This window comes from Haliotis rubra, unplaced genomic scaffold (genome assembly GCF_003918875.1).
Source record: "Haliotis rubra isolate DU_JTF1 unplaced genomic scaffold, ASM391887v1 Scf1428, whole genome shotgun sequence".
Lineage (NCBI taxonomy): Eukaryota > Metazoa > Mollusca > Gastropoda > Lepetellida > Haliotidae > Haliotis > Haliotis rubra.
Window position 1 is genome coordinate 160,360 of NW_025765368.1, and position 26,404 is coordinate 186,763.

General features: G+C 42.4%; 1 protein-coding gene across 1 annotated transcript; it reads right to left on the reverse strand.

Annotated features, from left to right (window-relative positions):
• Positions 1 to 8,177: 8,177 nt before the first annotated feature.
• Positions 8,178 to 9,838, reverse strand: LOC124269190 (ATP-dependent DNA helicase RecQ-like). The gene is made up of 4 exons (XM_046704201.1): positions 9,552 to 9,838; positions 9,294 to 9,436; positions 8,761 to 8,957; positions 8,178 to 8,228 (listed from the first exon to the last, which is right to left on the reverse strand). The coding sequence occupies exons 1-4, from the start codon at positions 9,836 to 9,838 to the stop codon at positions 8,178 to 8,180; spliced, it is 678 nt and encodes a 225-aa protein (XP_046560157.1).
• Positions 9,839 to 26,404: the final 16,566 nt, after the last annotated feature.

Genomic DNA, 26,404 nt, shown 5'->3' on the forward strand with positions numbered 1-26,404 from the left:
GGGTGATTATGAGGTAGAAAACTGTATGGATCAGCAGATGTTTTAGTTGATTGCGGTAGCACAAATTGGTTGTCAGAATCTAAGTTATCCATATAGGTGCCTTCCGCTGTCTGTATCTGTTGTTTAACTAAGGTGTGTAGTCGTGACTCAACAAAATCATCGAACAGATGATTGATCATGTTGTCTGCTTCCATGTAATCTTTCAACAATGCATGGTATGACGGCCATGATGAGTATGACAGCCATAGGTAGGGTGACAAATCAGGATTGGTTTGTATGTTAGTGGCAGGATTTGAAATGTACATCACATTGGTTATGACACTCTGCTTTGTCTTATAATTGATCGTGATTCGCCAGTTCCTCTGTATTACTTGGTTGTTATCAAAGACAACCACTATATCTGTATTTTGAGGGCACTCGTTGGGGATGAGGGTACCAACTTCCAGCCAGTTTCTGATGCTGCTATATGACCCACCAGGTGTCATTGCATGTATGAGGTTAGTTTTGTCTTACTCCCACTGGCGAAATAGCACAGAATGTTCAGTAGGAAGGCTACAGGTGTGATCATACTTGATGTACTGATACTGCATAGATTTTCGATACTGCGCACAAACAGTAGTTTGTTTTCTGGGATAGATGGTGTACGTCATTACCAAGTAGTGCAGAAAACAGTGTAATGAGTTTGGCTGACAATTTGGACAATATGTTGGTGGCAAGATCACCCTCATACGTCTCTGTCTGTCTATATAGTCCAGAAATGGCCTTTGTGTGTTCACTCAAATCCTGGCTGAGTGATGATCCTACTGCAGTTAGGATTTTTGTGATGTCATTGTCACTATATATGTTGTCTGCAAGACCTTGCAACACAATTGCTAATGCATCCACATGATGCTGGTCGGTAGGTCTTTGCCAATTAATTCGCGTTCCGTATATTCTGCACAGGCCGTACATAAGTATGTTGATTTTGGCTTCAACCATCCATTGTCTGACAGCGTTTCTATTACAACTTTGCGGTATTTTCTGGATTTAATCTGGTAAATGTGGTAATTGTCATCACTCACAAAATCATCGTGTTTGGAACATCTACATCTCTTCGTTGGTCGCATTTTGTTACCTGCAATGTGAAGAATGTGACAATGTGAATTCATATTTTTTGGGTGGGGATGCTGTATCATTTCCTTTTTTGTGTGTCCAACCACACCCCCACCCATCCGTATCTGTTTATGTACATCGTCCCTTGCACCCATGTCTGGGGAGGTCGGGGGTTTTCGAAGTGTGTGTATACCCCACATCTCCCACTCCATTTTGTCCATAGTCCCTTCCACCCTTGGCCGGGGTTCGGTGTCTGTTCATAACCCCCCTCTATTTCTGTACATAGTCCCTTACACACATGCCTTGGGGAGGGGCAGATGGTCGCTTGTGATGACAACCCCCAAACCCCACCTCCCACCCATATTTATGTACATAGTCCTTTCCACCCACCCCAACAGCACGCCACCCTCAACCACCACCAAGTTCTTGTTTCACCTGTACGTCTTTTACCCACTTGCATTGGTTAACTCTCCAGTGATGTGTACACTGACTTGTTACATGTCTGGATTCATTAAACATTTTTCATTTCGTCTCCTTGTTTTGTTTTGTCTATCTGACTACTGTGTTCAGCTGATGTGCGACATCAGTTTTGTCTTTACTGCGCTGCCATACTTTTTGCCTGGTCCGCCGGTCCTGTTTGGCTTATCGCCCTTCACAGGTAACCAGAGGGCGCTTGGTGTTCACTTCCGGACCAGACATGTAGCGTGGTGAGTGATGTTTGCATTTTCAAAACATTACATCATGTTGTTGTTTACTTGACTCTTTTGCGCCTGTCATGTGTCTTAGTTCTGACAGGGGCCTATGGTTAGGGGTTTAGCGCCCCAAATGCGGCATCGTTTGGTCACACGTGTGCCACCGTCGCCTCGTTAGCGGTTTCTTTGACAAATATAACAACTCGCCAGATTGCGCCGTTGTGTACTGAGGCTGGGCGAGTGTAATTTGCGGTTTTATGCGTTTTTGGACGGGTTTATTATCCCGATCGGGGTGTTAGTTCCCGAACGGGTTCAAAGTACCCGTTCAAGTACCCGTTCGGGGGTTGTACCGAGCCTGTACAAGATGGAGCCGGGTCAGCGTTAGCGCTGGAATTTCGAAGTGGAAACGTCCGGAGTGCTGGCATTGGTGTATTTTGGAAGATCATTATCTAGAAACAAGTATCATTAACTTATTCTTTGGCTGAATAATAATCTTTAAACTTGGAATATTGTACCAAATTAAATACTCGAATGCTTGAAATTTGCGGAGCAGTTCATTTTGTGAATAAACATCATTGAAGGATATTATTTTATGGCTCTTCAATCACTTTACTGTTAACATGGGGAAACGCTAGAACGGGTGGAATTTTTTTCAGAGCATTTTCATTACTACAGTTGCAAAGTATGAGTTTCGAGAAGAAAGTCCATATTTTTTGGGGTGGAGGAAAGCAGTATTTAAGCTGATTCGAGACACGAAAATCGTCGTCACACCCCACAAAATGTAAACGATGACACGCACCCCATTTCAACAGCAATATTTGCGTTAATATTTCGTGTCAGCTCGCTTTGGACACGAAATCCTGTTCATAAGACATCGAAGAGAACGACCACAGCCATAAAACATCGATAGAATCTTTAGTTTAGAAAATTTCAGCACGCTAATGTCGCCGTTTGTGCCCAATGTACGCGTTGTATCAGATAGGTTTTGATACGTAGGCCCAGCCATGTGCAGCTGTACAAAGAACTTGACAGCAGTACTGATCAATATGTTTTGTCAGTGTTTTCACAGTTTGCAAACCCGACAAAGAAAACCGGACACCATCGTTTATAGCAGCACCACCAGGCCTTTCTGACCATGGCTATATGAAGAAAAGGCCTCGGGGTCTCAACAGGTCATACACCTTATTCTAAAAGTAAGATGAAGGTAAGTAATATTAATTAGCTAATGTCAGTGAATTTATCGTGATTAAAATAGCTTATGAACATCTTATGGTGAAGAAAGTGCATATTTCGTCAGCTGATAAAACAGTAATTTATTTACATTTAATTAATTTCAGCATTTCTTGTGCATGAATACTCGCATCATGCTCGGTGCATATCTTTGCAGAAACCCCAGGCAGAGCACGGCCTCACCACCAAGTCAAAATGGAGCGATGAAGAAATGAATGTCCTTCAGAAGCAAGCTGAACAAACGTCAGACCTTTCCACATCATTTTGGCAGAAGTGTGCCACGCTTCTAAATTCAAATTTGGGACAAACAGGACAAGTGAGTTCTTGCATTGTATTTTTGAATTTATTATAATTACAACTTAAAGTTACAGGTTCAAATTGCGTGTGCTTTGTCAACAGTTGTGGTAGTAAAATCACATGTTATTATGATGTTTATTCATGATACTGCTATTGGTAAGCAAATCAATTTGAATGAGTTTTAGAAGATACAATCATCAGTGCTTTCCATGATGACAGTAACAGTTTATTCTTTACCCTTCCAGGTATGTCATGTCGTCTTCGATATCGGCGTTTAACTGCCAGTCAAGAAGAGTCAGATGTCAACACATGGGGTCTTGGTTGCAGCCCCCTAGTAACGACCCGAAGCGTAGAGTGCCAGACTGAGCCAGTCATCCCAGTTGTCCTCCTTGACAGGTTAAAGTTTCTTCCATTTTCTTATCACTCGAACTTCATTACACAGTTATGAACACTTGGTATTTCAACATATGAAACTGCAATCACACACATAGATCTTGTAGAAGTAGAATAATGTAAAAATATTTCTTATGAGTCCATTGTGTACATACCACGCAAAAGATGTTAAAGAACACCATCTTGGGATGGATTAACTATAGTCATGTCAAAGCATACAATGTTCTTTAACTGCTTTTGATTAATATGGTTGCAAATATTGTCAATACCTAAATTTTATCATATTTTGAATACCCTAACTGTGAGTGAGTTTATGTAAGTCAGATTTTGTTGTGTCTTTACAGAGCTCACATTGACATTTCTACTGAGGACACTCCGACTAAAGTCAAAGAGGACAAGTTTTTGGATGTATCATCACCTGCCAAATTACTTGAAGAAAAGGCCGGGCAGATATTTTCAAGAGGGAAGGATGCCGAAATTGACGAGGCTTTTAAGGAGGAATTTCTGTGCCTAGTGTACAGCCAACAGTCAATCAGTTGTCTGGCTAAACATGTGTTCAGTTATGATAAACTGAAGAAAGCAATTTGGACTTTGTTTCTTGATGAAATGACAGAAAGCTCAAAGGGCAGCTTGTGAGAGAAGAAGTAGTGTCTTGTTTCACAAGGACTATGAAGCACTTGCTGCATGTAACTGGTCAGCAATCATAGAGGAAATAGTTAACTCCCATGAATTACTGGGTGATGTGCTTTTGGCCTACACCGTCACAAAAAGAAAAACTATGTTCAAAGCTACACATGGAGTCTATGGTTAAAATCCTCGGATTTGTGTATGGGTCCATGATGAAAGCAAGATGGAAAGACCTGTCTCTTGTGCAGAGAGTGGTATCCATGGTCATGAAGGAGCAAAAGGTCCATCAAAGGTGTCTGTTAAAATACATTTTGTTCACCTGTTCAAGATTAAGTTTTGTTCTGTTGAAACCACTATGGAATGACAGATCCAAGTTTCAAGTGATGAGTGAGCCAGTCATCCATATTACCTTTCAGGAGTACAAAAGTACAAATATTTCTATGATAATGCTACTCATCCATTCCTTACTGATTGGGTCTACTTTGACTTGATGCTGTGTCTGTCATCTGTTTGCAAGTGTTTATGTTCTGCATGTGATTTCAACCAGACATATTACTTTGTTGTTTTACGGAAACTTTCAACTGAATTGTCCTTCATTTGTAAAAATCTAATGAAATGAAATATGTACTGTTGAATAATTTTCTGTTTAAGTACACTAGTATCAATGTTCTTAAGATCACATCTTTTATCTAGCAATCAAGAATAAGATAATTTCCATGGAACGAGAAAGTGATTTAGTCTGGCATTGATATTATTTACAAATAAACTGCTGAAGGTAATGAATTTGTCACATTATTTTTAAGCATATATCAAACAACAGGAAGATCATGATTTAAAAACATCATATCAGCATTGCTGACAGAGATGATGTAATATTTGAAGATGAAAGCTGGATACTTTATACAATTATATTGTGAACCATGTATATATATTGTGAATAACGGTGACCACTGTAAGATATTACTCACATATTGGACTATAAGGCCTGTAGTGTTGTGGCATGATGCCATTATCGGAGCATACACACTGATATCATGTACAACATGAGGGATACCATCCTGGGGATGCTGAAAAGATCTGATACACAGTAATGCTTTTATTATAGCACTACATGTACATCCATACATACACACGGTGACACCAACCGCCTCCATGGTGTAGTGGTTAGAGCGTCCGCCCGGAGAGCGGAAGGTAGCGGGCCCGATCCCCGACATACCCAAAGACGTTAAAATATGGTACTTGTTGGTCCCTGCCTGGTGCTCGGCATTAATGGGTACAACAAGGACTGGTGGGCTCGGAGTCAGTATAATGTGTTTGAGTGGGGTATTCATGCTTCACTGCGGCATGGTATCTCATTGGGCTAGCACTATAAAACCAGCTTAGGGTCTGGGCTAGTATACAAATATACACATTCACATACACTGCATGCATGTCGGCATATGAGCAGGAAATATTCTCAAGCACGACTTTAAACCCAATTTCACCTCACTTCACACAGTGACACCATTAGTGATTTTACTTTGACTTGGAGAACCTTCACTGGATTTGTTGTTGACTAACAGTTTAATGTTCGTACTCACAACTTCCAAAATATCTTTAGGTGAATGCAGTAATTATTGTTCTTGTTTTTATTCAGGGCATGATGTTCACAAGGTTTGAATGTTTCTAGATTGTTCAGTTTTCTGTATGCCCAACAGAAATGGAATTTTCTCAGATGTCTGTCTGCTGGAAACACTATAGAGGTATTGTAAAGGTGACAAGATACATTTTACATGTATTAATATCAAATTTGATTGAATTTAAGGATTACTTCTTATTTTGCATGTGTTTCTTTTGTCAGAATGCGTTATTTGAATTTCTATATCTAAACATTGCCTTCGAGTTGATATGTTCTTCAAAATAACTCATATAAAACAAATAATAAAATGTTAAGTAACTTTATTAAGTGATACAATTCATTAACAAAAATTATCATGACATAACCTTGCTTAATTATAAAGTCTCATATAAGTAACAAGTTGGAATATTTTCCGTGCCCATCATTCCCCATATTATTCATTTATGGCAACAGGAAGATTGAAGCAAAAGTGAATTTTATTAAAAGTTTGTTCGTTTTTTTCACAACACAGGTCTTTGATAAACTACAGCCCTTGGGGGAGTGTGTCTTTCACACATGGTTTCCTCAGGTGTCCAGGACATGATCAGTGGACACTTTCAGGACAAGCTGGTCAAGTGTATCAAAGAAGGAAAAGATTCAGACTTGTGGGGGATAATGTAAACTTTATGGTGGAAGTAAGTCATCTCCGGAAATCTGGTGAAAAAAACAAGCATGGCACACTGGTTTGGGTCTGCGACAAACATCCAGGAGATTAGTTTCAATTCCCTTCCATCTGGTGCAGCACAACATGTCCTGTTCAATATGTCTGCAGAAGATTTTCTTCTTAACAAGCAGGACTGGGTAGAGATAAGAGATGACTACCTTACTCTAATACTGAGGGTTCTTACTACACATGTCCCAGCATTCAAATCTCTCAAGCAGATTGCCCCGACATTATTGTTGGTGAAGAAGCTGACTGCCTCAAAACAAAGCATACTGTTATTCCTCTTCCTGTGCTTCCAAAGAATGAAGAAACTTACTCTGATGTAGTTGATGTTCTTGATCACTGTGAGTCCTTGATCTCTCAGAAATGTATGGAAAAGCTGGAATTGATCTTGGTGAAAACTGTAGCATCCACATTGGAGGTGACCAGCTGACCCGTGAAAGATTCTCTGGAGCTAAAAAGACTGAGGGCTTCAACTGACAATGATGCTGATCCAGTGAACAAATTTCCACATTTGTCTCCTATAACTTTGAACTGTTTCATTTTGCAGATGACAGTCCTTGCGATGATGTATAAGGTCTTGTACAATGAAAAGAGTACTGAAACAGGTACACTTGGAGCTGAAAAGATCAGACTGGGACGTAAATGAGCATGTGATGCAAAAAAAACACTATATGGATTGCAGTGAACTGGCTGTTTCACTAACAGATGCATACATTGTAGAAGCTGCCTGTGACTACTTTGGTATGGATTCAGCGCAAGATAAACCAACAAAGCATCTTGATGGTGAACTGAGTTTGATGTCCGATGCAGAAAAAGCTGCCTGGGTTAAGGGGTCAGTTGGCAATATGGTCGACACTATGATTTTGCAGGACGCTAAACAACACATTGAGGAGAGTCTTGTTCAAACTACCGACTCCACACAAATTCAGCAGGTGACTGTGATGATGCCAGATGGAACAAGTCATATTCTGCTTATACCGGCTTCTTCTGCAACACAGAGCAAGTCTCCACAGGGTTTCCGAGATGATTATCAGTCCTATGCCAGGAATGTTCTTGAGATTGGCCTTCTCTTCAAGAACCTCTCAGATGCCATCAAATGTCCAGACAGGAACCGCATGATGAGGATATTAAAATACACAATGATCATGTTAAAGGTCCAGAACAATCAGAGCAAATATGCACTGGAAATACTCAGATTTCTGTTTCATCAAATGGCTACACTGAGCAAACAGAGAGCTCATGAGGCTTTCTATGGGCTCTTTGTGAACACACAAATCAGCTGATATGCTGATGGAACACATAGTGAAGCAGACAAAGAGTCACATCAAAGCTGTTCACTCTAACAAAACTGAGAAAACACTGATAAAGAGAACTGCTTCATTTGCTGGCATTTCCACAATTTCTGAAATTTTGATGAACAAACTGGTGTCGTAATCAGAGCACAGAAGCACAAAATTCCTTCATCTGTTTAGGATGAAGAACTTTTGACAAAGAATCTTCGCAGGATCAAACCATTTCAGTGTCACCCTGGACGCCAAATCCAATCTGTATCAAGGTTGTCGAAGAGCCCTGTCTGCAACATGAAAAGGCAAAACTCATGACATGGATCAGAGAAATTCAACTTAACTACAGCCATGAGATTGGAAAGTAAATATGTGCAGTACCCTGAACATTGACTTTAAATGTTGAGATCCTTATGTAGATATATAACTGAGGAAACAAACATTTACTGAAGGTGTGATTTGAATGTTGAACTTGATATTTGAAAACATTTATCATCCAGTGCATTTCAGGCATGGATAGAGCAAAGCTGTTATGGTTTCTTGTTTAAAACAATTGTGATTACCTCAGGGCGTGGATATTCTTTTCACTTGCTTGATGATATTGTCCAGTGATTCAGCTATGTCCATATCAAAGTTGAAATTCTTCAGCAAAGGACATGTTTGTTGAGAGACATCTGGAGCACTGATTATTTGTTGGATTGCAGATGTTGGAAGCTTTTCTCTTAGATACTGTGTTCCATCCTTTACTATGTAGTCAGTTAGCGTGTTCAATAATAAGCTTTTTGGTATCTCTGGAGAAGGAAAACTGGTATCACAACATACTTCTGCAGATATATTTTTTTCATTACTGAAACTAAATGCTTCATTGACTTGCTGTCGTCTGCAAACAGATGTATTCTTGCATATTTCTTTCATGGTCTGAGAAACATGAGGCCGACCAATGTCTGAGTTGTTGTAGAACAGTATGGCCTCTGACTGTTGTCCGGATCTCCCAGCACGCCCAATCTGCTGTACATAATCTGGAAATGTATTTTAGAAATATACTTTTATTGAACATGCATAACAATAAAACAAATTATGTGAGGATGCCATGCACAATATTAAACTCATTTTCAATCTTATGTAGAGTATGTTTATTATTTCTCCAGAGCACTTATGTTAACAATGTGAAAATGCACTGTAAAGTGCACCATGAAATTTGTACACAACACTTTGATCAACGCTTTTGTGTGTCATCATACTTTCTTTGGTGGACCAATGTTAATCACCCTCCGGACATGTCGTAAGTCAGCTCCCATACCAAGAGCGATGGTTGCAAATACTATTGTCAGTGGACTGAAATTAAATTTCTCAACATACCTTATCCCCTGTTTTCTCCATTGGGGCATGGAACTGAACAACTCTGGTGTGCTTCAGTTCTAATCCTCCACTGTACATTTTATCTCCCAGCATTCTCTCTGCCAGCTCATATGACCGTCCCACCCAATCCTGACTGCCACTGAAGTACACAATGCTTAAGTGGAAACATCTGACCATTTACAAGGAGTTCTATCAACAGTGGCTCAATGACACATTCTATGTCATGTTGTACTGTTGATTCTGTTGGCCTTTACATGATTAGTGAGATGTTGTCTCTTGCTGAAGCCATGGATACGGATTCATAGTTCGTCATCCCTAGTTTTTTGGCCACCTCATTCTGTCCCTCAAGAGAGAGGGTTGCACTTAGAGCTAGAACCTTGGCATTTGGAAGTAAGGCACGAAGTGTGCCAAGTTTGGCAAAAACAGGCCTGAAATCCTGACCCCATTCCAAGACACAATGTTCCTCGTCTACAACAACAAATGTTTGTGGCCTCCTCTTGGAAATAATTATGTAGCAATAATATTTCTCTGACAGTATCATTTGCCAATTATTTGCTCAGGGGTGTGCAAACACAAACTGGTATTGCCCTTCAGTCCAACGTGTCTGCTCTGCACTCTTTGCAGTTAGTTCCCTATCATGCTCCTTGTTTAAACATGTTGCCCTTCTTCCCATTTCTCCTTTTGATTTGAGACAGAATAACATTCAGAGGAACAATGACAAATGCAGAGTTTCTCTAGCAGGTATTCAATGACATCTGGGTGAATTTCATAGCAGAGTGATTTTCCATATCCTGTGGGTAACATCGCAATGGTGTGGTTTTGTAAGAACCTTCTCTATGACCTCACGTTGAAGAATCCTCAGTTGATTGATTGCTGTACCTTGATTATGGATTTATACTTCATGAGGGCAAAGGCTATTGCATCATCCTGTGATAAAGAAAGTATAAACAAATGATGTATATATTTGTAGCAAATTACTTCAACCATTTCAATATGTCCTTTAAAATTGTTAGCATTGAATTTAACCCAAATATTTTTTACAAGCACTGTCAGCGTTCAACAAGACTACACTTTAATTAATTATACCGTCCAAATTTTTTACACCTATTTATGATAAAAGAGTTAACCATGTAATAAGACAATTAATGAAAATATATATTTCATTATATATTATATCTATACATATATCCTATGAATAATTTCCTGAGGTCTTAGGCGTTTCACTGACACTCCAATAACGTTATACATCATTATTTGACGAGTAGCGAGTGTGTTTCTTAATTTATTATAATGGGCGGTCAGTGTCATAGGCACTTGACTCTGATATGTTTTATAAGTATAACCTATATATATAAGATATAAGAAAGGTTTGTCAGTAAATCGAAACAAAATCTCAGGCTACAGACCCGCACCGAATAGTAGAGGCGAGTCTCTGATTGGATAATATAGTTGCACGTTAAAAGAGGTGGGAATAATAGAAGACGCTGTCAATCAGAGACTCGCTCTACTATTCGGTGCGGGTCTGTAGCCTGAGATTTGTTTACTTCCGGGCATATGTCCTGACTTCGTGCGAGAATGGACGGCAACATTATTGAAAGCTTTAAATGAGAATAAAATCACCAGGTTAGTGATACGCAAGGTACTTTACAGAGGTCAACTGAGCATAAATTGTGCAGTTTATTCAACCGTCAAAGCGATGGAAGCGTTTGTCAGACCGAAACCCACCCGAGCCGAGCTGGGCCGCCATTTTGTTTCGATTTACTGGACACACCTTTCTTATATCTTATATATATAGGTTATACTTATAAACATATCAAGTGCAAGTTCCTATGGTCAGTGTTTATGCTGAACCCAGCATACAACAAAGGGAAAACGTGGCAAAAACGGCGACATGAGCGTGCTGAAATTTTCTAAACTAAAGATTCTATCGATGTTTTATGGCTGTGGTCGTTCTCTTCGATGTCTTATGAACAGGATTTTTGTGTCCAAAGCGAGCTGACACGAAATATTAACGCAAATATTGCTGTTGAAAAGGGGTGCGTGTCATTGTTTACATTTTGTGGGTGTGACGACGATTTTCGTGTCTCGAATCAGCTTAAATACTGCTTTCCTCCACCCAAAAAATATATGGACTTTCTTCTCGAAACTCATACTTCGCAACTGTAGTAATGAAAATGCTATGAAAAAATTCTAACCACCCGTTCTAGCGTTTCCCCATGTTAACTTACCTTGTCCGCCATGTTGGTTTTTCCTTGTGTCCCGGCCTCCATGCGGTGGTGGTTGCCTGGGTCAGTGTCGGAGCGTAGCGCAGGCGCAACGGAACCAGGCTGGGGTCAGTGTCGGAGCGTAGCGCAGGCGCAACGGACCCAGGGAACCAGGCTGACTGAGCGGACTCTCGGTATGACGTCACACCCACAGACGGCAGACCGCTAAAAATAAAATATGCATACGAGTGGGCGGGGCTAAAGTGGTTTTAGTTTTGGTGAATATTTATAATTTTACGACGATTTTTTTTCGTAAATGGATGGTGCAGATGTGGTATATATTCATGTTTGAATGGCATTATGTAACAAAATGCTTAGTGTTTAACCTTTTAAAAGTCCTTTAACAAGATACTGTGCAGTAGGCCTTCAGATTGTGCTTTAGATGCTTAAAACATCCTAAAATGTGTGACAAATTTAAGAATATCTAAGAGCAGAAGGGAACAGTATCCGCCACATTGTTCTTTAATGTAACAAGTTTTCCTCTTTCGGTCGACCCCAGAACCGAAATCAGATCGCTCATCAGATTTGTTTACATTGTGTCACGGCTTTCTCGCCCGTCTCATTTGAGCTTTATGGCGTACCAGTACAATGCACAGTAGGGACTAAAACGTTAAGCAAAAAACTATTTTGTAGTTACAAGAATTGTCCGTGTTTATAACCCTTGCAAAGTCTTAAACTGCTATTTGTTGTCATCAATTGGTAATGATTTTGCACATGTGCAAAAGTGTGGAAATTCGTGCAAAATTTCATCTGCAGGCAGACGAAGGTTTCGTGAACGATTGGTGCAGACGACATTTAACTGATCGTTAGGCCTATCGCTCCTTGATCCGCCTCAATTCCTTTTTTTTCTTGACCATAATGGTTTTGGTAAAGGTACACATCAAATCGCAGCAATATGTAATAGATATAGCGAGTGTAAATGGCATAATTCGAAGCACATCGCTTCGGAGGCATCGTTTGACCCGGAAATAAGTCTGACAATCCACACAGCGCGCCCGGTCTGCTGATTGGCCAAAATTGACGCATGCGCCAGTTTTGATTGACAGACTGGATCGGTCACTACGAATTTGACTAAGTGCAAAGGATGTAAATGACATGTTCATGCATTATTGTTTACATAAAGAAATTAGTACACAATTCGAGATAGAGGTGTACTATTCCTTACATGTATGGATTATAAATTATATATTGGAAAGGAAATTTAAACTATGGTACTTATTGCATATATCCTGGAAATATATATTTTTAGCATTAATGTAACGGGGATAAGTTTAATAGTTGCTATGGATATTAGGAAGGGTTGGGCTGGCATTAGTAATTTAGCTGGGGGTATAAATCATACATTTTGGGGATATGAAACGGATTTTTTCTTACCGGTGTTTGCGGGGACATGCGGGTTACGGCTGTCGCAGGTTGTTTAGTTTAGCTTGCCATTTCGGCACAGCGATTGGTTGCACGCACTGGAAGGTTCCATTCAAAGGGTAGGGTGTGCTCCTCGCTTAGTGGGATAGGCCCGCTATTGCGTATATAAGGAGCCGCGCGACAGGTGTTTTATTGTCTGAGTTGGAACACCCGAGGATAGGTGAGCCCTTGTTTCGAGACAGAAACAGCTTCCCAGTTGCTTTGCGATAAAGTAGAATTTGCTCCGTGACGGACCAGTCCTTGTTTCGAGACGAAACAGTTGACCCCTCTCACGGCGAAGCACTTAGGAGGGTAGGCATAGGTATAGGTGGGTGGGGGGAATAAAGGTATTTAGTTTTAGGGATATATTTATATAGATATACAGGGTAATGGTTAGGAAGTGGGAAGGACGGGTGGTTTATAAACTAACTACCGCTGTTAAAGACAGCTGTAGTATGCTAGATTTATCTTAGGTCGGGATTAGGTGGGGATCGTGTTTGTTAATTTAATGTAGATTTTTTGTTGAAACTTCCCAGAACTATATTTTGTTATGTTTGGAGTTTGTGTTTTTGGGGAAAATAAAATGGTGATATAAATTTTGTCTTATGTCCTGAATCGCAAGGCTGCATCTCGTAACTGGGAAACAGCGTGGAGGAGAATTCTGCTCACGGATTTACGGATTTATACCTGGAGCATACCCTCTTGTGGTAAACATGCCAGTTGAAAGGGAAAAACACAACGCAAAGTATAATCACACATTGAACATGTAGTTTCCACAAGACAGAGCAAACCACGCCTGTTACATAGCATCACATCAAGTTTTTGTACTGCGGCAGCAAGATTTTCTCTTCTTCGTATGTTGGTAGAAATGTATGTTGTGTTATTACAGGTTCACCAATGTTGTATGCAGATGGCCAGGCGCAACGCATGATAGCTACATCTTTAATAATAATACAATTGGAAACCACTTGAAGAGTCTGGAGGGTAGAAATGGATGGTTGCTTGGAGATTCAGGGGTAAAATTTGATTATCATTTTGGAATAACATAGCTTAAAATGGGTGAAGTTTCATAAATAAAATATAATGTACTTGATAATTCCATTTTTACTAAGGTAAAGAATACATCCAGTATAATTTTGTGTTGTATATACTAACATTGTCTTCATATTTCTCTTATAAATCATTTGCGTGTATATCTACAAAATCTTTTCAGATATGCCTGCAGACCATGGATGGTCACCCCTGAGGCAACCTCAGACACAGTGGAGAGGAGAAGATTTAACCGATCGCTGTAAAATAAGGAATCACAGTGGGAAAGAGCTTTTGGCCTAATGAAGTCTCGGTTTCAGGTTAGTTCGATTATCATAATGAAAATAATATTTCCAGAATAAAGAAAGTAAATAATTAAAGAAATATATAATCTCCAAGATTATTTAACACTGCAGATTAAAATTTCATTTATCTCAAAGAGCTGAAGGCATAAAACTGTCATTTACTTAAAAGAATTAAACCATTTTGAAAAATGAAGTTTAAATTAAAGTAAGATAATATTGGAAAAATTATCCATATATTTATTGGGTCTGATAGAGTAAAGGGAGACTATCTTTTACAAATATATCGCCAAAAACCTATAAATTGAACTTCCAATAACTGAGGTATCGATAAATTGATATAGCTTCAACATAAATGTAGTAGGTTCTCTTTAATAATTAGATGCCTACACAAGTCAACGGGCTACCTGCCTTTCAAAGCCAGACAAAGTGTCATCGGCTCGTGTATGCTGTGTGCCAGCAACACAACCTGTGTATCAACCATCGCCTTCCTCCCATGCCAGCCCTACCTGCAGAAGATGGCAAGGACCAGTCATATGACGGTCCACTTAGAGACGGACACCAGACAAAGGAAACGCTTGATAGAAAGCACTTTCAACTAACATATATGGTAAGATTTTACAACAGTTCATTTTGTTTTCCTTGTAGATGTCGGCATGAAAAGAAATAAATAACCATTTTTGGATAAAAATATAATCTTTTAATAAATTTAACAATGGAAAATACACTAAATAACATATGTTATGAATGTACACTTTATTTTGATAAGGACTTCTTGTATTTGTAAATAGGAACATTGCAAAGCATCATTAAAAGATTCATTTTTTTCAAATTTCTGGGTTATCCAAAGGCACCAACTTCAACTTCATTTACACATCAAATGAATGTGTATTTCATAACAAATTTCATCCAAACATTTTATTTCTTAAGTAAATTTAGTATCATTAAAATATCAAAATATATAATTCTTTTTTTCAATCTTCTTAATAATTAATTTCAAGGATATATTTCAAAATATGATATTCTTTTTCAGAGATCGTCCTTGGGGTACATATTATGCATTTTCCGGCTGAAAAATGTCCTGTGACAGTTGTATCAATGTTTTTGAATAAAAGATTGTACAATAAATAAACTCTTTTATTTATTATACGGACCCTACCTCACGGAGTTACCTCCCTTAGCGCATGCGCACCAACTGGGTAGGCTCCTAGACCCGTATCATCATTCCTTCTGCTGTCACGGCCGTGAACAGACGTGTTTTGAGTAACCCATTCATGAGCCGTACGGCGCTGTTAAAGAGACTATGTCTGAGACACCACCTGTATGTATGGTCTTTATTTGTCTAAAACAAGAACAGTAAAGCTTTACAGTTGGTTGTTTCATAATTGTGACTTTGTATTAATACAAAATACGCGAACTTTCCCGTGGTTACGCACGTGTTGCTCTGCCATGGCGGGAAGTTTAGCGTGCCATGTGGTCGTAATATTGCGTATTAAAACCAACTATTACTTTCCGTGGTAACCTTCACGTAGTTTTTCAATGTTTTCTACGTGTTTATATGCTGCTGGCCGCCGTTAACTAACATGTTTGCGTGTTTGTTTCAGGCCTTTTCATGCTGTTCGGTCTGTGAGGGGAGTATCCCCCGGGCCGACAGTCATACCAGTTGCGTGGCCTGTCTGGAGAAGACAGGCCATGAGGCTGACTCCTGCCCTATTTGTCTGGCCTTTTCCCCCCGGGCCCAGAAGAGGCGGGCTGCCGACACCTTGTTCTATCGCGAAATGCGTGAGGCGGGAGGGGACCTGACGCAGGTTCCCCCGTCTAAGTCCAAACGTGTGTCAAAAAAGGGAAAAAAATCCCGTGGCCCTTCCCCCTCTCCTGCCACTTCGAGTGGTTTTGACATGTCACTGATGGAGTCTATGTTTCAGCAGCAGATGGACTCGATGAAGTCCTTCGTTCGTGAGTCGGTTGGAGGTCTCCGGCAGGAGTTCCTCACCCACTCCCGGACGGGGGGCGGAGAGTCCGGGGGTGGGATCGCCGGGCTCGGCTCGATCCCTCGGCCTTGAGGCGTCTGTAGATCCGTTGCCTCTGGCTTCGGATCCGGACGCCTCGGCTGCTCCGGAGAGGGAGGTGCTCCCAGTCCCCCTCTCGGAGCTCGCGCGAGGGCCGTTGAGTATTCCTGGTATTCCGGTCCTTGCGCACACCCGCCCCATGAGAGCGGAGGCACCAGTTCTGCCTGGCCTGCCTCCAGCGTCTCGGGACCGGGGTCCACGCACGCCGGCTGGCGCTGACGTGGAGCAGTCTGTCTGTTCTTCCCTTCCTGTGGTTCCTAGCGTTAGGCAGTCCACCGGGTCGGGGTTAGGGTCCTCTTACGGAGGAGACCCAGCCTCTGACTCGGGCTCGGACGCCGAGGCAATGGAGCTTGGGGAGGTCGAGGAGCATGACGGCGGCTTCCGTTTTGCTTCGGCCTTGCGGGAGGTCCGGCAGAGAATTGCCGAGGGCCTACCCCAGGCCGCGGTGCCTGCTGGTTGCGTGGACTCGACTGAGTTCCGCTTGCCTGGCGAGGCGTTTGCCCCTAGGCAACCCTCACAGACGCAGCTCCGCATTCTGCCATCGTTGGTCTCGGACGTGGTCGATCCCCTCTTGTCTGGTGCCCGAGTAAGGTTTGACTTACCTGAACTCGTGCGGCGCTACCAGCTTGGGGAGGATTCCCTGTTCGTTGTACCAATTGTTGACGAATGTGTTTTCACTTCCGTCGCCCTGGGGGGAGGCTCGGCTTCCTCCGGAGCAGCTCCGGCTGCTCGGCAAGGGCGCCTAACTCCACCTTTTGCCCTCGCGGGCGCCCCCCTGCGGCACGCGTACCGGACCTACGAGGAGGTCTACCGGAACGCGATGCAGCAGGTGCGGGTGGTGGTCCATGAGGCCTACCTCACCTCGGTTCAGAGGTCGGCCCTGGAGGCGGAGGGGCATGCTGGCGACGTGTCGCCGCATGTCGTGCTGCTCCGTCAGCTTTCGGAAGTGCAGGCTCACCTCGCGCGCGACTCTTTGCGGTCTGCTGCGTCGACGGTGATGTGCGCAGTCATGGGGATGCGCCGGCTGTGGCTGTCGACGTCTAGGTACTCGGCAGCAACACAGCAGACCTTGCTGGCCCTCCCTTTCCGTCTGGGAGCGACCCTCTTTCCAGGGGCCCAGCAGGTCATACGGGAGGCTGCCGCTGCAGCTACCTCCTTCAAGGACTCTAAGGCCTTGTTGGAGCACCCGCGGGTGTCTCGCCCCCGCGCTCCCGTGCCACCTTCCTCCGCCGGGGTGCAGCCTACACCCGAGTCTGCCGGCTGGCTTCGGCCGCTTGGTAGGGGTAGGCGGAGGAACAGGTCCGCCAAGGGTAGGGGCAAGGAGCAGTCCTCGACTAGCTCCCAGCCTTTTCGCGGGCGCGGGAGGTCTGCCCCGACCTCCCGTTAACCCATCAGGCTGCCGCTCAAGCCGTGTGTCACGCCCAGTCAGCTCCGCTACTCGGGTCTACACACGCGCTCCTACCCCATATCCCAGTGGGAGGCCGCCTCTCTCTATTCCTGCCGGAATGGGAGAAGGCTACCAACAACGCTTGGGTGCTGGCCACGGTCAGCATAGGCCATCTCCCACTGTGGAAGCGAGGTCCGCCCGACTTCACCGGCATACGTCGCACTCCGGTGCCGTCATGTCAAGCCAGGGCGGACATATTGCGCGACGAAGTTCAGGCTCTGCTGGACAAGTCCGCAATCGAGCGCATTCCACCGGGAGAGGAACAGGCGGGATTTTATTCCACGTACTTCCTCGTCCCGAAGAAAGACGGCGGGTTCCGTCCGATTCTCAACCTCAAGGGGTTGAATCGCATGCTCGAAGTACCATCCTTCAAGATGGAGACACTGCGCTCGGTGATCTCATCTGTTCAGCCCGGCGATTGGCTCACGTCAATCGACCTAAAGGATGCGTATCTGCATGTACCCATACATCCATCGTTCAAGCAGTACCTTCGGTTCTCTTACGACGGGATGTATTACCAATTCAGGGTGCTCCCCTTCGGCATATCGACTGCCCCAAGGGTGTTCACCAAGCTCATGTTAGTCCCAGCTACCCTAGCTCGCTCGCAAGGAAGGCGTTGTTACCCTTACCTAGACGACTGGTTGCTCGGAGCACTAACACAGCCAGCGAGTCAAGATGCTACTCACACAGTGATAGACATTCTAACTCGACTGGGGTGGATCATCAACCTCAAGAAATCCGACCTGGTACCCACCCAGGACTTGGTTTTTCTTGGAGCGCGATTCCAAACGAACAAGGATCTCGTTTCCTTGTCGCCCGACCGGGTCACCAGAGTTCGGGAGATGGTATCTTCATTCCTCTCCCAGCCCCAGGCACCAGCACGGACTTGGCTCCGTCTACTGGGCCATATGGCGGCGACGATCTCTGTAGTGTGGCGGGCGCGGTTGAGGATGCGTCCCATACAGCAAGCTTTGGCTCGGCTGTGGACTCACACGGAGGATCTGGAGCGCAGTCTCACAGTCCCCGAGTGGTTGACACCTCACCTTCAGTGGTGGACAAATGTCGGGAATCTCACCAGGGGGTTCCCCTTGGAAATCCCGACGCCAGCTCTCACAGTTCAGACAGATGCGTCCCTCACGGGCTGGGGGGGCGTTCTGGGCAGTCTGTCGGCTTCCGGACTCTGGTCCGAAGCCGAAGCCCACCTTCACATCAACGTGTTGGAACTGAGAGCTGTGCGGTTGGTATTCGAGCGCTTCAGAGAGCATGTCCGTGGCCAGGTAGTCCGTCTTCAGTTAGACAACCAGACGGCCATGTCGTACATCCTGAAGCAGGGAGGCACGGTGTCCCCAGCGCTCCTCCGGGAAGCGTGGGACTTTCTCCTCTGGAGCGACCAGTACGATTGTCAGGTACTCCCTGTTTATCTCCCGGGGCTGGAGAACGTGCGAGCAGATGCGCTCTCTCGCCGGATCCTGGCCCCGCACGAGTGGATGCTCGACAGGCAGATATTCACAGTAATCTCCCAGTTGTACGGGTCGTTCGAGGTGGATCTGTTTGCGTCCGGCGGGACGCATCAGACACCCGTGTTCTGCTCTCGGATACCGGACCCAGGGGCGTTGGCTGCCGACGCCTTCCTGCTGGATTGGACGGGCAAAGTGCTCTGGGCGTTCCCGCCATTACCACTCATTCCCCGTGTCCTTTCACAGCTGTCCACCCAGCCAGCTCGGCTACTTGTGCTACTGGCACCGCTTTGGCCGTCACAGAGCTGGTTTCCGGTAATTCTCAGGTTTCTGGCTCAGCCTCCTGTTCTATTACCTTTGCGACCGGACATTCTCACTCAGAACGGAGCGCCCCACCCAAATCCACGGATTCAGTGGGTGGCTTGGCCTCTGTCAGGTCTAACCTCGAGGCACGCGGAATTCCTGCAGCAGTTGCAGACACAATTCTGGCTTCGAGGCGGGATTCGACAAACGTTCAGTACGAGGATAGGTGGTCCCGCTATGCGCGCTGGTGTTCAGATAAGGGGATTGCAGATCCCTTTTCTGCGGATTTAGTCCGAGTATTGGAGTTTTTGCAAGCTCGTTTGGAAGAAGGCCTGGCGGCTTCGACCATTCGCGGCTACTCCACCGCTATTTCCACTTTTCACACCCCTGTCGATGGTGCTCTTCTGGGGCAGCACCCTCTCGTACAGCGCTTTCTCGCTGGCGCGGAACGGATTCGACCTGCTCTCAGGCGAACCAGTCCACCTTGGGATTTGTCGATCGTGCTCGATTGGCTGTCCGGTCCCACTTTCTCACACCTATCGGCTATTTCCATTCAGTTGTTGACCTGGAAAGCTGTTTTTCTGGTGGCGGTAACATCTGGTCGAAGGGTCGGCGATTTACATGCTATGTCGTCCGACCCGGCGCTGACTGTGTTTCACACGGATCGTGTCAGTATTCGCCTCCCAGATACTTACCGACCGAAGGTCGATCACGCTTTCCATGTGACAGCTCCTATCGAACTTCCTACTCTTACCCAGCCTTCCACATCGGGGACCACTCCTACGAGCACTCACCCGTTGGATGTCCGTAAGACGCTCAAAGTCTATCTCAAACGAACGCAGGGGATCCGTACGGGTACCCAGCTGTTCTGTTGTTACGGTGGCGGGAAGGCTGGTCTGCCAGCGAGCAAGCAGACTTTGTCTCGCTGGCTAGTATCGTGTATTTGTGCCGCTTATCAGGCTAAGGGCAAGCCTCCCCCTGAGGGGTTGAAGGCTCACTCGGTCAGGGCAGTAGCCGCATCAAAAGCTTTTGCATCGGCACTCCCCATTGAAGAGATCTGCTCCGCCGCTATTTGGAGCCGGCCAAGCACGTTTATACGCCATTATCAGCTCGATACGCATTCCCGTAATCGTGCAAACTTTGGCCGTACTGTTCTCTCCAGTGGACAGTGTCCTGCCACCCTGACCGAGTGAGTCTTGGTTTATTGGTTTGTTTTGACGCTACTGTACAATAAGATTCCATTATTGACATGTCTGCTAATGTGAGCTCACTCAGAGAACCTGTACCCCCTTTCGATTCTCTACGGAGTTACTGTATCGTTAGTGAGTGGTATTTTTGTTTTCCCCCCTACGGTGCTCTCATGAAAGAAGCCACTTAGTGGGTCGGATTTCGTTGATATTCGCACTACGTGCAATGTCTCATTATGCTAGAGGTCGTCTTTGAGCACAAATCCTCCCTGTCAGTTCCCCTCCCATAATGCCTCTCGCGGAAGCGAAACTGGGTCGAGTGACAGGTGAGTGTTATGGCGTCTGTTCAATTTTTTTCCATGATACGATCGCTATATTTTGAGTGTGCTTGGACAGAATTCCCTCCTCCCTGGCCTCCGGTCTTTGGGAGTCTGTGTTTATGCATAATATGTACCCCAAGGACGATCTCTCTGAAAAAGAATTAACCAAACCTGCAGAGGTTTTCAATTCTTTGAAGAGAGTCGTCCTTGGGGTAGGGCCTCCCACCTCCCCGCAATTCTGTTCACTGATAAGAATTCAGCAGAAGGAATGATGATACGGGTCTAGGAGCCTACCCAGTTGGTGCGCATGCGCTAAGGGAGGTAACTCCGTGAGGTAGGGTCCGTATAATAAATAAAAGAGTTTATTTATTGTACAATCTTTTTATTCAAAAAACATTGATACAACTGTCACAGGACATTTTTCAGCCGGAAAATGCATAATATGTACCCCAAGGACGACTCTCTTCAAAGAATTGAAAACCTCTGCAGGTTTGGTTAAAGTTTCATTGACGTCATTAGGAGAGACAATGAAATCCTAACAGGGATTATTCAGACCATGGACTCCACAATGCTGCAAATCTTGGAATATGCAACCAGCTCAACAAGGGTATGTGACATAGGAAATTAAATGTGTCAATACAGAAATGTAAAAGTAATATATTCTGATTAAGAAAAGCCAAAATTAAATGAATCAATTAGGATTAAGGATATCAAAAATTATACACAAATGTATAATGTAATGAAGTAACAGTGAACATTATTATAATTTCAATATTGATTCTGGGATTGGATTGGGTGGTTAACGTGTACATCTACGGGTCAAGAGGTATGTGGATCAAATCCTGATTATAGTTGTATCGTACATAATGCCACATCTCTAATGCTAAAATTAAAAGAATTCATAGATCCTTTTCACTTTGTTTGATAGTTTCAAAATTATTCTGATATTCAAAAGCATGTAAAACAATAATTAGACCCCCAAAAATCCCAAAATTTTTTATTTTGATAAAAGTGTCCAAAATAAATTCCAATATTTTAATTTATAACAGTGTCTTAAAGAATGTCCAATATTATAATCTATTTCATTGTTCCCTGTCCCATTTGTCAAATAATTTACAACTCAATCAAAATAATTATATTCAGGAGTTTGTGAGACTGAAAAGAGAAGAAAAACATATTTCACTTCATTATTTTATTAATTTGCATTTCAATTTCACAAACTTTATCCATTGCAGATTTTGTGGAACAAGTTTGTGAACACAGCACAGGTCTTTCAAGATTCCAAGTTCATCACCTCAGCTCTATCAACAGGTCCCACCACAACCCCTCAGCTGCCTCTATGCTCTGATGAGAGAAAAACTGCAGTAAGAGGTGGAATGTCTTCAGTTAATGAAGCGCTACCCTCAAGCAGAAACTTAAATGGAAGGGTGATTAACAATTGGCTTTGATTAAACTTTGAAACTGAACTCGATTGTATGTTTTCATTTTAAATGAACTTATTTGGTTGCTCAATTTATCAGCAAGATTTAAGAATGTCGTACAGTCTGTGAATTTAGGATTTAGGATCAGCATATTCATGCCTACAAATTCCTTCAAATGATCTTGTAATTTCATCTCAGTGAAAATTTACAAGGATTCGCTATTATTATATTTAAAAATGTATGATCATTTGGTAATTTCTGGAGAAAGGGGGACCATATCCACAAAAACAGCCCATTTTGCGTATCGTCATGATATATTGCAGTAATGAAACTTTTTTTGTATATATTTGATTAATAAGAAGAAAATACTAATTAAAAGATATTTTTGAAATACTCACAAGGAAAGTTTGTAATTGCGAACTGTTCCTGGTATCGAACTCCCATGATACCCTGTGCAGGCAGAACTAGTTGTCCATGTTGTGGGGAGAGCCGGACCCTGTGGTTTCTTGCCATCAAGGTTTGGAAGAGGAAATATTCCTGGTTTCTTTGCAAATATTATGCAATACAGCAATATGCAGTGATGACCTAAATGGAAACCCAGCTTTTTATAAAGTTATATATCATATGAATTTTGCTCATAAAATTTTCAGATCTTAAATTCACAATTAATGATGTTATCGTTCTTATTACAAATCACATTTACAACATTTTGTGGCATAACACATTTTCACATAAAAACACACATATATATATATATACCTTTCCAGATAATACATAGCCATGTTCTTGATTGAAAAAAACCCTGTATTGACACAGCAAAATCCATGAATGGTTAAATTTACTTATATATATCTTTAAAATGATACATTGAATAAGAAGCCAATAAAAGAAAGCCATGTAATTACTTTTGCTTGCTCTCTCCTTATTCCACATGAAGGATGACACTGAACCTTCTTTTCAGCTGACCAAATCCCTCTCCACTGAACTTCCTTGTTACAACAGCAGCTCAAAAGAAGATTTCTTGGCATTTTCAATTTGTAGCAAAAGTCAACTGCTGCTGTAACTTTGCCAATTTAGTCTGTTCCTGAATGAGAACTCTATTTTCCTTTATCCTTTCCAGTTCTTCTTTCAAAATCAAATCTTCAGTCCTAGGTTTTGATTTTGTCTGGGTTAACAATACCAGTATCAATAAAATGAAAAATCTAAAAATGAGGTATCCAATCGTTGAAAACATCTGTGTATTCCTGGTTTCTCTGCCGCCCGCCTCTGTACCACAGCTCTCCGAAGTCATAGGAACTGAAAACAGAAAACATTTGTTGTTTATTATTAGTATGCAATTACATGTAGATAGATAGGTAATTAAATCCAGTTGTTCATTAGGCATGTCACATATCAATATATATAATGGGTATTGTAAAATAGTTGCAAACCAGCACTAGATGTACTGGAGAATATATTTTATGTATCAAGGCATACTTATGTTCATGTAAACATCTGTTTGGAAATAATGGGTAATGTAAAAATGACTTATGCCATGCACGTTACCAGTTGCAGTCAAATCTGCCCTAGTTGTAGTTCATATATAATATGAACCATTTTATGTTGTATCTGCGCATACTTATGTACATGTAAGCATCTGCTGGGAAATAATGGGTAATGTAGAAATTATAGACATATCTATGTTGTTACACAGCATCTCTCTAATTACAGTTGATACATTTTTAAGCAAATGGATTATTATAATAATATTCAGGTAAAACAGTTGTCTGGCTTTGTCTTATAACAAGGGCAAATAAATGAAAAGTGAAATTTGTCTTCATTATAGCCCAGCTATCTGTGTTGTTGTAAAATAGCAGTACATTTTTGTAGTTCACCTCCCCTTCTTGTTTGTTGTGCAAGTGTGTTGTCACTTACTGTCTGAGTCAATGCCTCCGGATATGCCACAGAGACTGGGCCTGCCCTCCAGGTTCTGCAGCACAAGCTGCCAGGGGGTTGTAAGGAGAGTCTGGGCGGGGTTCACCCTCCAGTTGGGGCCACATGGCATTGCTCCTCTTAGCTTTGGCTGTAATCATTGTCAGATTAGGTTTAATATTATTGTAACGCCAAACAGGAGGGTATACTATTTGATGCTCAGAGTCACTAAAATATGTACCCTTGTGCATGCGAAAGTACAAGTGTAGAATTTACATAGTCTGATATTGATAACCTGGTAGCGCGAGTTTGTTTACAAAACATGTCTAAATTCCGCCCCTAATTTGCATTACACTAACGAGTTCGCTTGTTACTCCAAGAAAATATATTGCTGATAAGTGATAAATGTAGGGAATACGTGTTAAGATAATTAAACTTGTGATATGTAAACTATTGTGTTCAGTTTAATTCGCTTGAATATAAGACTTCTGTGCTTCGCGTCTAGATCATAGAAAACGTCAGCCATATTGACAATACAATGTACTTGTTCCTGATTGGTCAGTTCCTGGGAGGACCGCCCTTTAACCTCTGACCCGATATTTCTTGCATATATAATTAGCTAGCTGACGTTTACTAATGGCTAGACTTAGCATTGGTTTCTGAACCCGCGAAACTTGTACTTTTCATAACTCCGAAACTTTTGGAACAGCAACATGAAACTTTGTGTAAAAACATACAAGATGCATTTCAACAACAATAATAATTTGTTAATACAATAACATATCTACATATATACACTTAAAAAGACACTTAGAAAAATACTCTACATCGGTACATGCCGATCGTGACGCCCTAAAGTACAGTACCAACTGACTGCTAATCCTAATTAGAAATTCCCCAAATTCATTATTAATAATTCTTATAAGTCCTGGTTAACATTTACAAATTACTTATATAAAAATATACTGAGTCCTAGTGAATGTTCTGCCATCCTTCACCTCTTTACTTTGTTTTGATTCCAGCACATAAATGTATAGCTGCTTGAAGCTTTTAAGAAATGCGTCTGTCACATTGTTTAGTATCAATATCAACAGTTTATCCAAGGTTTTAAATGATTCAATTGATGGATCACTTTTTTGTAAGTGATACGGCTTAGATTTTCTAAATCCAAAACTAATTGTATACATTTCTTGGGTTTAATTTTTTGACTCGCACTTAACGTTTCACCCACATATTAAAATCCCGTAAAACTAAATGCCTGAAGGTACTTGACTTGTTGAAAGTTGTTTCAAACTCAAAGTGGGGTGGGGATTCGGCTACCCTCCTCCACCTATATCGACCATTGGTCCGCTCGAAACTTGATTGCATTCTCCCATCGTATGGTGGAGCCTGCAAATTTAATCTAAAACTACTTGATTCTGTCAACCACCAAGGTTCTAAGACTTTGTCCTGGATCTTTTTAGAACTTCTCCTGTTGAGAGAGTCTCTTCGTCAGAAAGCAGACGAGCCTGCTCTTGCCTAACGCCGTATAAAATTATCTTTACAATATCTTACAAAACTATATATTCTAACGAAGATCAGATCCTGCATTTCACTGTATCTTTGAAATCCTCTTTATGAGGATTTGTACAACCAGAAATCTTCTCTTGTTCCTCCACTGGGGCTCATAATGAAGCCTCGTCTTCTTTCATCTCCTCTTTGGCAGTTGGATTTAGGCCACAAGTTGACCTGCAACTCTGACAAAGTTTAAAAAATCAGAGACTAATGATTTACAATATAAACAAGAGTATAATCAATTAAACTACTAAATATAAAATACATATAAATCCTTATTTACAGATGGGTCCAAGGACGGTGGCGCTGTGGCATGTGCCCCTGTCATTGGATCAGAACAATATCTTCTAGAATACCGGATAACAGCTCTATATTTACAGCAGAAGCAAACGCCATCTTAACAGCTCTTAAATATATTAAAAGACATCCTAAACATAAACAA

Bases quoted from the DNA above. Each gene is read 5' to 3' on its own strand.
- LOC124269190 (XM_046704201.1), bottom strand. From the start codon at position 9,838: ATGATACTGTCAGAGAAATATTATTGCTACATAATTATTTCCAAGAGG. The intron at 9,437-9,551 runs GTAAAGGCCAAC...TGTGTACTTCAG, and splicing joins GACAACATCTCACTAATCAT to TGGCAGTCAGGATTGGGTGG. The intron at 8,958-9,293 runs GTTGAGAAATTT...ATACATTTCCAG, and splicing joins GAAAACAGGGGATAAGGTAT to ATTATGTACAGCAGATTGGG.